Raw genomic sequence first — 14,127 nt, forward strand, 5'->3', positions numbered from 1 at the left:
ACTATTCTTGGATACATTAAGTCCGGCCATTCTAATTTCCGGTTATACGTTATCCTTAGTCCTAGGTGTGACACAGTTCTGCGTGACACAGTTACGACATGGCCATAGATCCTGCAGAATTGTGTCCGCACATAGCAGCTTGTTAGAGAAAGCTAGACGATCAATCACCGTATGGATCAATTTGCCCAGGCTTTTAGCACGCTCCTTACTAGGACGGCTCATTTACAACCTGAGGCTTCTCCAATTATGTCACCACTGCCTAATGTACCTCTACCTATAGTATATAATGCACTTACGATCTCCTTATCTCCTCCCCTGCATTTTTCTGGTAATATCCACGAATGTAGGGGATTTCTCAATCAGATTGAGTACCACTGAGGCCTCACCTGGTTAATTTTCTTCAGCTAGAGCTAAGATTGGGTATCTGATGAACCAATTTAAAGGTAAGGCCTTACATTATCCTTAGTCCTAGGTGTGACACAGTTCTGCATGCTCAATCAACTTGTAATCCTGACAAAAACTTACTTAATAATCACAATTTAAGAGATACATTCCATCCCACAGATTTAGATTATACATGTTATTCCAGAACATTCAATTCTTATTCCAGAATAGATTTTATTCGGGGTGATGATTCCATGCTGTATCTTGTTAAACAAAATAGAGATACAGGATATAGCATGGTCAGACCATAGCCCCCATCATGCGGAATACAAAGACAATTTTGATAATTTTCGCAAAGAGTGGCGCATAAAAGACTTTATATTACACGAAAAAAATGAATGTGGAAGAAATGTAAAAAAATAACAAATCTCTTTTTTGCGAAAACAAAAACAAAGGTACACTGGACATTACGGTCTGGTGCGCATATAAAAGTGTAGTTAGAGGTCACCTGATACAAATGAAAACAAAAAAAGAAAATCGCCCCTACCGAAACTATACATTTTTTTTTTAAGTGAGCAAAAAAGGCAAAATAAATTAACACCTACTACACAAATAGGAGGTAAGATTGCAGAAATAGAAAAACAGATTAACAATCAACTATTAAAAAAAGCATCCAAACTAACTATCATTGCAAGTTAAATGGTACTTAAAAGGCAACAAACCAGAAACAATGATGTCCAATAAACTGAGAAAAGACACATGAAAGAGTGATATATAAAATAAAAGAGAACAACACTTCTCTAATGGCCCCAGAATAAATCGGAGGAGCTTTTGAAAGATTTTATCAGAATTTATATAGCTTACCAGAATAAATATTTGGTAAAACAGAAGAGATTGAGAAGTTCTTTGAAAACCTGCCCATGCCAAAAATCCAACCCTATCAATCAAGACAAATAAACCAGCCCATAACAGAAGTAGAGGTTAGTAAATCGATAGACAAACTTAAAATAAAGACTGCTCCAGGCCCCGATGGCTTTACAAATAAATTTTACAAATTAATGAAAGATCAACTAAAAGGGGAACTCACTAATATGTTTAACTATATAATGGAAACTGGAGACTGTCCTTGAGAGATGTTGAGGGCAAACATTGTGCCTATCTTAAAAGCAGATAAAGACGCAGATAAAGACCCATAAAACATAGGCAACTATAGACCCATATCAATAATCAATACAGATATTAAAATACTATCTTCCATTCTAGCTGACATTAAAAACCGTAATACCACAACTCATTAATAATGATCAACTTGGATTGATACCAGGGAGGTCCTCAATTAACAATCTTAGAAAAATAATAAACATAATGGAGGAAACGGAGAGCAGTGGAACCCCTCTAATACTCCTATCAATAGACGCAGAGAAAGCGTTTGACAGGGTGGGATGGGATTTCATGTTTGCCGCTTTAAACAGATTTGGAATCACTGGACCAATCCTACAAGCTGTGTCTGCTCTCTACAGCTCTCCATCAGCAAAGATAATGGGGTCAGGATTTACATCACAAAATTTTAACATCACAAACGGGACCAGACAACATGCCCTCTCTCTCCCTTACTGTATATAATGGTGCTAGAACCCTTGGCGATTTCAATAAGACTGAATAAAAAAAATTAAGGGATTTACAAATTCACTAGGACAAACCAAATTAAACATCTTTGCAGATTACATCCTATTAACACTAGAAGAGCCAAACATTTCGATCCCAGAATTACTGAAAGACATACACAACTACTCTAAAGTCTCAGGATATAAAATAAATCTGGAAAAATGACATTTATATCTAAAAAACATGAATAATAGGACAATTAAACTTCTTGTGCAGAACACTGTTCTCCCCAAGAATAGCGATAGGCTAAAATATCTGTGCATCAATATAACTACAGAATGAAAGTATTTAATATAAGCTACCTTTCTACCACTATTAAATCAAACTAATAAAAATCTAAGGGAGTGGAAAGGCATGGGCTTTTCATGGTCGGGCAGGATTAATATCCTAAAAGCATATATCCTGCCAAAATGGCTGTACTTTTGGAGAATGCTTCCAATTAATTTCCCAGAAAACTGGCTGTCCTTACTTTGGGGGGGGCAGGAAACCAAAATTTAAAATTAAAGTATTAGCCAGGTCAAGACAGGACAGAGGTTTGGGGTGTCCAGAAGTCTTGCAATGCTATCAGGCCAGCAGACTATTTCACATAATGCTCACACAAAATAAGGCAGCAACCCAAGAAATATGGTATAAAATGGAAAAAGCTAAAACTGGGGTTGGAAACCTATCCTCATTATTTTGGGTTGTTGAGGCAAAAAAAAATGTATTAGAGAGGCATTAATCAAATCTCAGATACTTAAAGAGTTAATGAAATGGTGGGATAAATTTATAAACAAGAAAGGACTTAGAAACAAAATTATTGACACACTCCCATTCGCAAGTATCTCCGATATGCTAGAAAACATAAAAACAAATATTTGGATGTCAAAAGGGGTAAAGGAAATAAAAAAAAAACTAATGAAGGAACGCAATCTTAAACATTTCAACCAAATTATGAAGGACTTTAATATTCCCTCCAGTGAAAAGTTCAACTGTCTGCAAATTAAAAGCTTCTTAGCAGAATACATCTTTAAAAATAAGGAGGAGAATACCATAAACCTTATACAACTATTAGAATTAAAGAACTATAAGAAATGAATGGCAAAATGTGCTAAAGTAGTATATAGATGGAGACATGACAAAACCAGTAGAATTTATTAAAAATTGGGAAAAATAATTAAAAGTACCTATAGAAGAACAACAATGGATACATTCCTTAAACAAACTACATAAAACATACACTGTCTAAATCTTATAGAAACCAAATTCAAACTACCAAATAGATGGTACTTAACACCTAGACTCCTAAAGAGAATCTTCCCAGAGGTATCAGACAGATGCTGACAATGCAATATTGGGGAAGGTAATATGATCCATATTTTGTGGCAATGCACACCCATAATAATTTTTGGGAAAGAAGTAATCAAGATTATCCAGCAAATAATGGAAATAAAACTACCTTGCAAACCTGAAGGGGTTTTACTAAATTTGCACTGGCCAGAAATGACAAAAAAAACGGCCGTGTAATTACACATAATTACGGCAGCCAAACTACTTCTTGCAAGCAATTGGAAAACAGAGACAATTCCAAATATCAACGAACTGATAAAACTAGTAACATGGCAAGCAAGAATGGAAAGGGGTATCTTGGTAAACTTGGGAAACATATACAACCAAATAGAAGATTGGGATATATAGATAAATAAACTGGATGATATACTAGGCCTTCGATGCTCCACACAATGACCTGACTTGGGAGAAATATAACCCTAAACTGGGCAGACAGATAAACAGAAGAACAAAACATTGTAATCATATATGAAAAATGTCTCGTTCTCTCTTAGACTTGATGCAAAGAGCGGACAGAAAAAAACCTAGACTAAGAATTACGCAGAGACGGGGGGACCCGGGTGGGACATAAAGACTAACACATTTGCAACATATTGATGATGACATTGCAACAATGCCTGCTCTACACAAGTAAGAGATGCAGTACCAAGTCTGCAAGCATATATTTTTTACATATTTTCAATTATAGCTTTTGTGGTGTACTACTAGAATGATCATGGCCACTTATTGTCTGCCAAGTGATGCTTAAAATAAACACCGCTTGTAAAGTGCAAATATAGCCACAAATAGGTGGTTATTGGGTAGATGTCTTGCTGCCAGAGTAGTATTTAGTGTCCTTGGGTCAGGAAGAAAGCCTGTCCACGTAGGGCCTTATTATTCTACAACTTCCCATATCATATCTCCAGCTTCAAAGTCCTTCTTAACTCTCACTCTTGCAACCCTTTCTGAGCATTCCAGTTTTGTCACACCTCCCGTCTTACAGCATGTTTAGTTTTGCCTTGCAATCACGCCTCCCATAACACAATATGGTTTATTAATGTAATCCCTTCCTTTCCCTACATTTTTACAAAGAGATTCCTTTATTCACCACAGCAAGATACGTCCTCAACATATCATGTAGCCCTTCCCCTCTCCAAAAGATAGTGCCTGTTGACATAACTGCATTTTGACGACATTTTGTGTTGCTGCTAACAGGCCTCCAACATGGCTGAATTCAGCCATTGTAAATTTTTTGCAGCCGATCACTGGTAACTTCCGCCGCTACAGTTAACAGCAACTCACATGTTAGTAGCTTGCTGGTAAAGCACAGAAACACATACCTGGACATGCATACTTCAATCTGTGTAGGAAGTAGTGACAGGTAAGTAGCAGTTGGCTAGTAAAATGTAGCATTAAGGTTTGGAAACCAGTCAAAGGCAGGCACTAGATCAGGTGTAGGCAGCCTTCGCACTCCAGATCTTGTGGACTACATCTCCCCTGACGCTTTGCTGGCTTTATGGCTGTAAGAGCATTATGGGAGATGAAGTCCATATCATCTGGAGTGCTGACGGTTGCCTACGTTCAGCACTAGGTAGTGGTACGATTTTTTTTCCTGGTGTCCTGCTTTTGGGGACACCAGGGAACTGTCCCCAAGAAGTGTAGCAAAAGTGCATAATGAGATGGGCCCTCTGTTTGACCATCCTTTTTGCCCCCTCCCACAGATGTACCACTTAATAATGGGGAAGGCAGAACTTGGGAAATAAGACAAAGACTGAACAAGAACACAGAGAAACACCTATAGCCTTTAAATAATCATACCCCATCCCCTGTTCCATTACACATCCAAGGCCCCCTCCAGTTAATACCATTCTCTCAGGGAGAGGATCTGCGTCCAAAGAAGTTTAGTGGATGTACTAGGGAGTCTGTGCACCCTCTTCTCTGTCGGCTCCTATCTGCTTTTTGTCATATTGTACATATTCTCCAGGCTGGTGACAAATCTGTGACATTACGTCCTTCCTGATTCTCAACTGAGAACTCTCACAGCACTGCAGATCTCAATACCTAGCGCTTGGAAAGATTGGAGTCTAAATAGGGCTGAGTTTCTATTCTCCAATAGTGTCTTGTCGTATTAAGATTTAAATAATACATCTGAACTATATAAAAATATTTACTTTTAATATTTAAAAATACATACAGGTATAGGACATAAAGCTCTGTATATAAATCTAGCGAGATTTTGAGATGTAATCCCAAAGTCTGCATAGCGTATTGTACTGGTTCAGAATTTACATGGTTAATTACTGCGAATGCAATCCATTTACGGTAAGATTGGTAATCAGTCCTAGTGAAATACTGGAAGCTGTTACGCTGCATAATAAACTAACACTAATGGTTACATAGTTGGGCTTTTTGTGTGAGGTAATGATACAAATGTGTAAAATCAAACCAGAGGGTGCAGTAAAATGAGGAAATGAACAGTCTAATGACATTCTTAATATTGTTATAGTTGCGAGATGCAAATTGATCAGCATTTAATTCTGCTGGGGAACAGTCTCAGACAAATGTATTGTGTGCAGAACTTCAGATGTACCTCGGTAAAGTGTGTCTGGAATATCTAGGAAACACATTGCAGTTTGTGTTATGACTCAAACGTTTGTGGCTGCCACCTAAACCGGTTAACAAAGTTACTGATGATATGTCTGCTGAAAGTAAATGCAGACTTTATTCAAGTGTCCAGGAAGGATCCACAAAACGACTCCAAACTGATTGTAAAATAACTCCCTTCACTACATTACAGTGACTTTAAACACACTTATAAGAAAACCAAGGGCTGTTTCAACGCCAAATGTGGAATGTCCTTAAATGACCAAAAATGATGCTCTGTTAAGAAACAAATCTTGTTAAAACTCTGTGGTATGTGAAAAAATATTGTGCCAGTCATTGATTTTGAGGGTGTAATAAATTCCTCTGTTTATGTTTGTCGTATGTTTAACCCCTTAAGGACCAAACTTCTGGAATAAAAGGGAATCATGACATGTCACACATGTCATGTGTCCTTAAGGGGTTAAATATCTGTTAGACTTGTGCAAAAATGTTGCTTGAGCGGTTTGTTCAAATCATAAGCCTTTTTATCCACACATGAATAAATTAGTTTTTCCAGGATTTGCCTTTGGAGATTTACTGATAAATACCTTTGCTGTCCTGATTATCATATCTGACCAATTCCCACCACTTTAAAGTAAAATAAATATATAATTTTTTACAGACTTACAATGAAAAGGAAGCTCAACGCAGCATTATAATACGGCAAATGAGGCAATATAATGTTTAAAACATAGACTATTTTGGAACAATGCAATTTTATCTTATAGGAGTCAACCAACTTGAGGTCAGGAAGAATTAGTTGTCCTATTCCAATGAGAGCTGTATGAATTATTTTATTTGATGAGTATGTTCAATAATATTGAGCCATTCACATTGTGATAGTGGATTGGGATCTCTCCAGTAGTAATAAGATTTTTAGCACAGCAGATATTTGATGAGGTAATATGTCTTCTGGTGTGAAGTATGAACAATGGTTCTTGATAAAATAAATAGTTCCGTAGATGATGTTGAAATATTGCATAGGTGTCCAAATACTTATGGAATGTACCCTGCATTTTGCTTGGTATGTTTTTACCTGATGTTAATTTATATTATGAACAAAGTCCCACACACATCTGCCCCAAGTCATACCTTCAGGCTTCAGATGTTCGAAAATATGGCAACCTGCAATTTCAGCTGTTTCCTTATAGCAGGTACATGTGTACTGTTTAAAAGCAGACACCACAAGATTGATTTAACAATGCAGAAAATTGTCAATTATAGTGTGAAACCTCTTTCCGTTTATTATGTTTATGAAGAAAAGGAAATGGTTGTGGTGAAATAACAACTAATTATCAGGTCAAAATAAACTTGTTTCGGTCCCCCAACTATCCCAGGTTCATCAGGCCAATCCTAATTTTGCGCCTCTTTCCATCCTTGGTTATGCTCAGGTGTCTCACTTCTGGGCAAACCAAACAAAATAAACCATACAGTTGCTTTTTTCCCTTGCAAATTGTTTCACTAGTGCTCAGTAAATAGGCATCCATGATGAAGACAGTCTGGCATGGCTGCTGGCTCTCTATATTGGGTGCTATGGTTTGGGAGACAAAAAAACGTTTGGTTGAGATTATTTTTTTCTATACTGATATACTCTCTGCATTCATCCTAATAAACAAATCCCCAAAACCTCAAAATTATTGCAGGTATGCATTAAATACAGTAAGTAAATCTAACGAAATAAAGTAAAATGGGGGGAAGGCATAATTTGGTTAATGATGTGACATTCTAAAAGGAAGCATTGTGTCAATGTACTTTTATTTTACTCATTCCTTAGTAGTATATGAAATACGCATGATCCTGCAGGTTCAAATACACATCTCCTGTTTCTACAAATCAGCTCTATATTAGTGTAAACCTAAAACAACAAATGACATCAGCACATGATGTAATATTGCTAAATCACTCTTCCAAATCCCTTCTTAACAATTTAATCTTTCATAAACAACAATCCCACTTAGCTCTGACTGTGAACACATTATAAAACCCTGATAAAAAGCAGTGTCCAAAACACATGGGGTGGCCGGGAGGTTTATTAAAATAAGAATTTTGAAGGCTATACATGGGAATTGCAGTTTTCAAGACAAAATATCAGAGATGGAGGTTTTTCACAATTCTACTCTGCAGTCTAAAATTGCAATCAATTCCCATTTAGTGTATATCCTTACCCTGATATAAATACAGATGGGGGCAAAGTTACCATATAATACAGCTTACACATGTTTTAAAGCCTTACATATTTTGAGTACTTGAAATTTCTGGCACTTCATTATGCCTTTATGTTAGGTCTATTGCAGGTGTATAAACATGTTGATTATTATTATTATTATTATTAATATTATTATTATTATTACTGGTGTTTATATAGTACCAGCATATTCCGTAGCGCTTTACAATATTATCAAAGGGGGAGATTTAACAATAAATGAGACAATTACAAAAACTTACAGAAACAATAGTTTGAAGAGGGCCCTGCTCAAATGAGCTTACAGTCTGTAATAACTTGCATAACTGACTTTTTTAACTCAACACATTTTTAAGTTCTCTTTATCAATATACAAGTTTTAAGATGATAGTTTAAGATTTGCTTAATGTTAATTAGTTAATTGAATTAAATATGGCATTGGAAGATTTTTGAGTCTGTGCTTAAATTATTATAAAAATGTTGCTGCTTATACCTCTACAAGGAGTGATACAACATGGGAACTATCTCCTACTTATTGCATGTGAATATTTCTTATCTTATATATTATGTTTTGTAGGTTCTGACAACCATGGAACACCTTGAGAAAGTGAACAGTTTTCAGGAGTTTGTGCAGATATTCAGTCAGTTTGGTAATGAAATGGTGGAGTTCGCTCATCTTACTGGGGACCGGCAAAATGTAGGTATAAAAGCTGTGCCTGGAAGTTTTACTGGTCATGGGAACCAAGAAAAGATTTAGTGATGTAAACTTAATCTCTGTGGGAAGAATCTGTGTTCGTGCTACTACTGGTCAACAATCTAATAGGATCTGTAAAAGTTTTGTCCTGTACCATTTTTAGTGAATAAATGTTCTTCCTCTATAGGACTTGAAAAATGAGAAGAAAAAGGCCTGTATGGCAGCAGCGAGAGCAGTGCTTGAGAAGTGCACTATGATGTTGCTCACAGCATCTAAGGCAAGTCTTCTTTCATTTCCTCCTAATAAGCAATTTACTGTACCATCTGGCAAAATAGGAACAAGTCCATATTGTGTAACTGCGGTGTAATTCCATTACACAACATGTTGCTTTATACGGTAGAACTTTCAAACATGATTTAAGTAATTACTTTATTTTATATCAATTTAAGGTGAGAAAAAAATCCCAGTCCTCGAGCTCAGCAAGCATAATTTAACATGTGCAATTCTTTTGATATGCTGAAAAATTGACAAGTTAGTTAGGCACAAATATAATGCTAATTATCCCAAAACTGCTTTAGCTAATATATGCCTCTATGGAGGAAACATATTCCATTTGTATATCAGACTCTGAAGGGGAGACTAGAACTGAAATGCCAGCAGGTCCCCCTAGTTGTTGCCAAGTTTCTTAGTACAAAGGGCACTAAAGATGAATTGCTTTTTTTTTTTTGTGTGTGTGCCTAAATTGTGGCAACTTTAGAACAATAAACAGTACATGAGGGGCACTTAAGAAACCACAGTTAAAACTGTGTGGGGGTTGCACTAATAATTTCCAGCACAAACTCATACCACTAAAAAAAAACTAAATAAATATATATATATATATACACACAGAAACCTATTTAGAGTTGGTAGGTGCCATATCTATAGTTTGCAAATCAGAGTAAAAATGGGACTATGTTGGTTATTCAAAAAGCGACTGTGTTTGCCAAAGTTGCATAGAAAAGCAAACTGGAATAGGAGCCCTGGATGCCAGATGCATTATAGTCAGAGTGATGATTTGCAAGCAACTGTTTACTGAACAGCAGAACGCTCCTTATAAAGATGCATTGATTCAAGGATCGCAGCATTTTGTCACTCATGCTCAACAGTGTCTCAATGCTTTACTATGGGAAAACATTGGATTGGCTAAGATCAACAAGATTGATTATCTTGTCCATGGAGGCAGGCCGAACGGCACGGCGGTGGAGAAAAGGTAAGAAATCTTATTTCATTTTTTTATTTTTTTCTCCACAGAGAGGAATGTCAAACTCCTACATATATTCCTAACAATTTAGTGTTCTTTTAATATTGATACATTTCCCTTTGCCCTCCCTGTCCGTTTTAGATTTGCGCACAAAAATAGACAAACTACAAGTTCCCATGCTAATGTCCTCAATTCCTAGACCTGAATGCTTAAACTTATATTCGATAACTAATTAACAATTGTTGTATTAAAAATTATTTCACCACCAGCTTACTGCCAAGCAGTTTTAAAAAGAAAAGTAAAACCGCATACAGGATCCCTTCTTAGTGAAGACTTTGCAATATGAGCATCCATTTATGCATAAAGAAATCAAAACCTGCATATAAAGGATCAGTCTGCCCCTTCCATAAATTTACACAGAACCTTCCATGCATTCATTTATGCCACCCAAGTTGAGCTCGACGCTGAGCTCTGCAATATGCTGTTCCTTCTGGTTATTTTAATTCCCACACTTCCAGTGGACTTTGAATAAGTTTCATGAAATGTGAAAACTGGAAAAGACAGAGTCTGCTATTAAACCGAATTATACTTCTATATGCATAGCGTTAAACCAGATATTATTACAAAAACATAGTAAAACCAATCCCTGTAATAATGTAACAATTTGTGGGGATGAGCAAGGCCATCTTTAATATTAATTGGACCCTGGGAAAGCATTTGCTTGGGGCCCCTGGTCTCTGCTCCCCTCCCCACTCCCTGGCATGCAATCACACCCTCCACTCCAATGCGGTGCAGGAACTAAAGTAGAAAGTGCCCTGGTGCAAGAAATATTTGAGCCCACCAATCTGAAGCTTGGCTAAAAGGTAGAACCCTATTTGTCGTGCAACGCCAATAATGGTTCAATGTAGCACTGAGCTGTGTTTGAATGTAAGCATGTTTTTGTATGGATTATGTTTGTGTGAATGGGGTGTGTTTGTATGTGGTGTTGGAGTTTGAATTCAATTATGCATTTATATGTAGTGTTGGTTTTTGAATGTTGTGGTGAGTTTATATATACATTTGGTGTTTAACAGAGGTGTGTTTGTATGTGGTTTTGACGTTTCACTGCAGGAGTATGTAGTGTTAGTGTTTGTGTTGAATGCTGAGATATATGCACATATAATAATACACTGATACACACACTGTGAAGCACATACACAGATACACATACACACATTGAAACACATGCAGATATACAGATATATATATATATATATATATATATATATATATATATACACACATTGAAACATGCAGATATACAGATATATATATATATATATACACACACACACACACTGAAACACATGCAGATGCTCAGACGCACAGATACACATTAACACACATACAGATACACAGACACATATACTATCCTCACTGCCTACTCCTCCCTCCCGCGCGGCTTCTCTCTCTGTGGGAGGAAGTGACTCACGGCTGTCACTTTCTCACAGCCAGCTGCCAAAAAGCATGGGGCCCAGTTATGCTGTTAAAGTGCCACAGCGCCCGACTGGGCCCCTGCTAAAACAAGCCAACCGGGGTGGCCTTAAGGGCATGGGCCTCCTTAATGTGTGGCCCCTGGTTCAACCAGCAGGCCCTTAGGGGTGGAGTTTACCACACTACGGTTGTCATAAGGGCTCAAATTCTCTTATTGGCAAAATCAACACCCCAGACTTTAAATGCAACCACAATTGGAAATAATTCTCGTAAAGTCATATATTCCCTGTCTAAGCTGCTGTAATCCAGTTTAAAGGCCAACTGCCAAAACCCCATTTACTATTCCAGTAAGTGCCAAAACCATGCTTACCTGCTGCATCTGTGTAGTAATCCAAAGAGACATTATCACTAAAACCAAATTGCCAAATAATGCTGCCATAAATGTTTTCCCAAAATGACAACCAAACTGCAATATCCTCTTTAATCCTGTAACCGGCACATGCAAAAATGGTAATACATCTCTGAGGAGATTCTGATTGTCACAGCTTTTCAATAGAAAAGCATTGGATTTGCTGAGATCATCAACTTTCATGACTTCAGCCAAAGTGACGGAGCCAGTTGCATGGAAACCTGCGTGGCACTGGAAAAAAGGGGAGTAAAATCACCTTTTAAAGGGGGCAAGGTTGGGGGAGGTGGGGGTTTCTTACACTAGGCTAAGTGGTAGCCTAGAAGTGACATTTTGCAGGTTAAAGATTATTTTAAACAATTCTCATAATTCTGCTAACATCAGCACCAGCGGCCAACTTGTCTTGCCTGCATGAAAAAAAGGTTTCATTTTCAATGAGATGTTAACTTACTTTAGAAGTTGTTCTGTCCTGCTCTGTAAACTGAACTGTACTCAAACACAGGGTTCTTACATTTTACAATTTTACAATGGCTTACATTTTTTTTTTAAAGACTTGCCTCAGGCACCCTGATTGTGAATCAGCACGTATTAATAAAGAAGGGGTTTTCCAAAGAATGCGACTGGCCTTGGAGCAAGTAATAGAAATTGTAACCGATTCCCGGCCAAATGGGGAAGCTGAAATTGCACCAGTCAGTATCTATACTGGCATAAGAGAGTTTAAGGTGAGGATATTAATCATTTTGTTTCTTTATCCCATAACTTCCTTGTCAAATTAATTATGATCATGATGAACACATTATTTAAAAAAACAAATGTAAAAAAATAATAATAATTTGGGGGTTATATGAATTCTTGGCTTGCAATAGCTGCAGTCTCAGATATAGTATGTTATAGATACACATACACTCCTTCCCCTTAGCTGTCAATCAGTTTTTCGGCACACAGTGGCAGGAGAAAGCAGCAGTAACTTACTCAGTCTGGTTTTGCTTTTCATCATAGCATCTACAACACAGGTGACAAGTACATCTCATGTTTTGCTAGAGGAATCTTTGGAGATGTTACACTGTTCAGATAAAGATGTGCTGGCATTGAAGCCAATGTGTTATCATCTTTTGGAAGGTGCGTCCTTCTTGGAGAAATGCTCGCAAATATTACATTAGGTGAGAAGAAGAGTTACATTACACGTCATGAAAACAGAGCTGAATGAATATTTAAATAACTTTTCCTAAAGCACTCCCAGAAGTCACCCACAACGAGTGGGCAACCTGCAAGATACAATTGTAGTTGTAGATCACATTTTAGCATGAGATTTGCAGGTTTCCCTGAGGATAATATAACATTCAGGTAGAGGAAAATGTGGTTACGTTTCCAATAGTAAAAGGTTTCTTGGTCTTGGAAGTTGCCAAGCACAGGGTGCCAGGTTTCCACCACAAACCTCTACAAACAATAGTTGGTAATGTTAAAGCACTCTTAATAAACTACCTCATGTTGAAGCCTATAACTAATTCAGTTACTTCCGATAATTTGTTTGTATTTAGCTATTGACTGCTTACTTACATTATGCTTAAACTGCCAATGTGTTTTTCAAATGACGTCTTGCAATTGTATTGCCCAGTCTGGATCATTGATTTTCTGTTCATTTAACTTATGCATTCAAAGATTTGGAATCGAGCCTTGGATCATTGTTTCGATGGAAATTTAGTTTCAAACATGAGCCATCTCCTTTGAATCAATTGTTCTCTGTCAGTAGCTAAAATGTAATACAAGGTGCAGTTCCCAGGTATTGCCCCAGTAAAACATCCCAGGAGCGTCTTTTCTTGGAGTATTCACCTTGACAGATCATAGTACACGTTATGCTAGGGTGGACTATACAGTAATTCCAGTAGATTCCAAATAAACCAATAGATTTCCCTAAGGGAAACAAAAAAAGCCCTGTTAACAAACTAGTGAGACAAGCAGGTACTTAGGGGAGATTGTCCAATAAAAGAAAAAAAGTCAGGTTAAAGAAATCTGTATTGCGACTCCATTTTGTTACTTTTTGTCCAAGCCTATTGGTAAATAAATTCACGTTTGTTTCCTTTGTGAAGTCAATTTGTTTACATACCTTTGCATTATTGCTTTTTTTTATT

General features: G+C 37.0%; 1 protein-coding gene across 1 annotated transcript in view; it reads left to right on the forward strand.

Moving 5' to 3' along the window:
* CTNNAL1 (catenin alpha like 1) overlaps positions 1-14,127 on the forward strand; it is a 268,432-nt gene that overhangs the window by 161,351 nt on the left and 92,954 nt on the right. Inside the window, exons 4-6 of the mRNA XM_063451862.1 lie at positions 8,760-8,879; positions 9,064-9,153; positions 12,550-12,720. Coding sequence (XP_063307932.1) covers positions 8,760-8,879; positions 9,064-9,153; positions 12,550-12,720 — 381 coding nt within the window. The remainder of the gene's footprint in view (positions 1-8,759; positions 8,880-9,063; positions 9,154-12,549; positions 12,721-14,127) is intronic.

This window comes from Pelobates fuscus, chromosome 4, assembly GCF_036172605.1.
Source record: "Pelobates fuscus isolate aPelFus1 chromosome 4, aPelFus1.pri, whole genome shotgun sequence".
Classification (NCBI taxonomy): domain Eukaryota; kingdom Metazoa; phylum Chordata; class Amphibia; order Anura; family Pelobatidae; genus Pelobates; species Pelobates fuscus.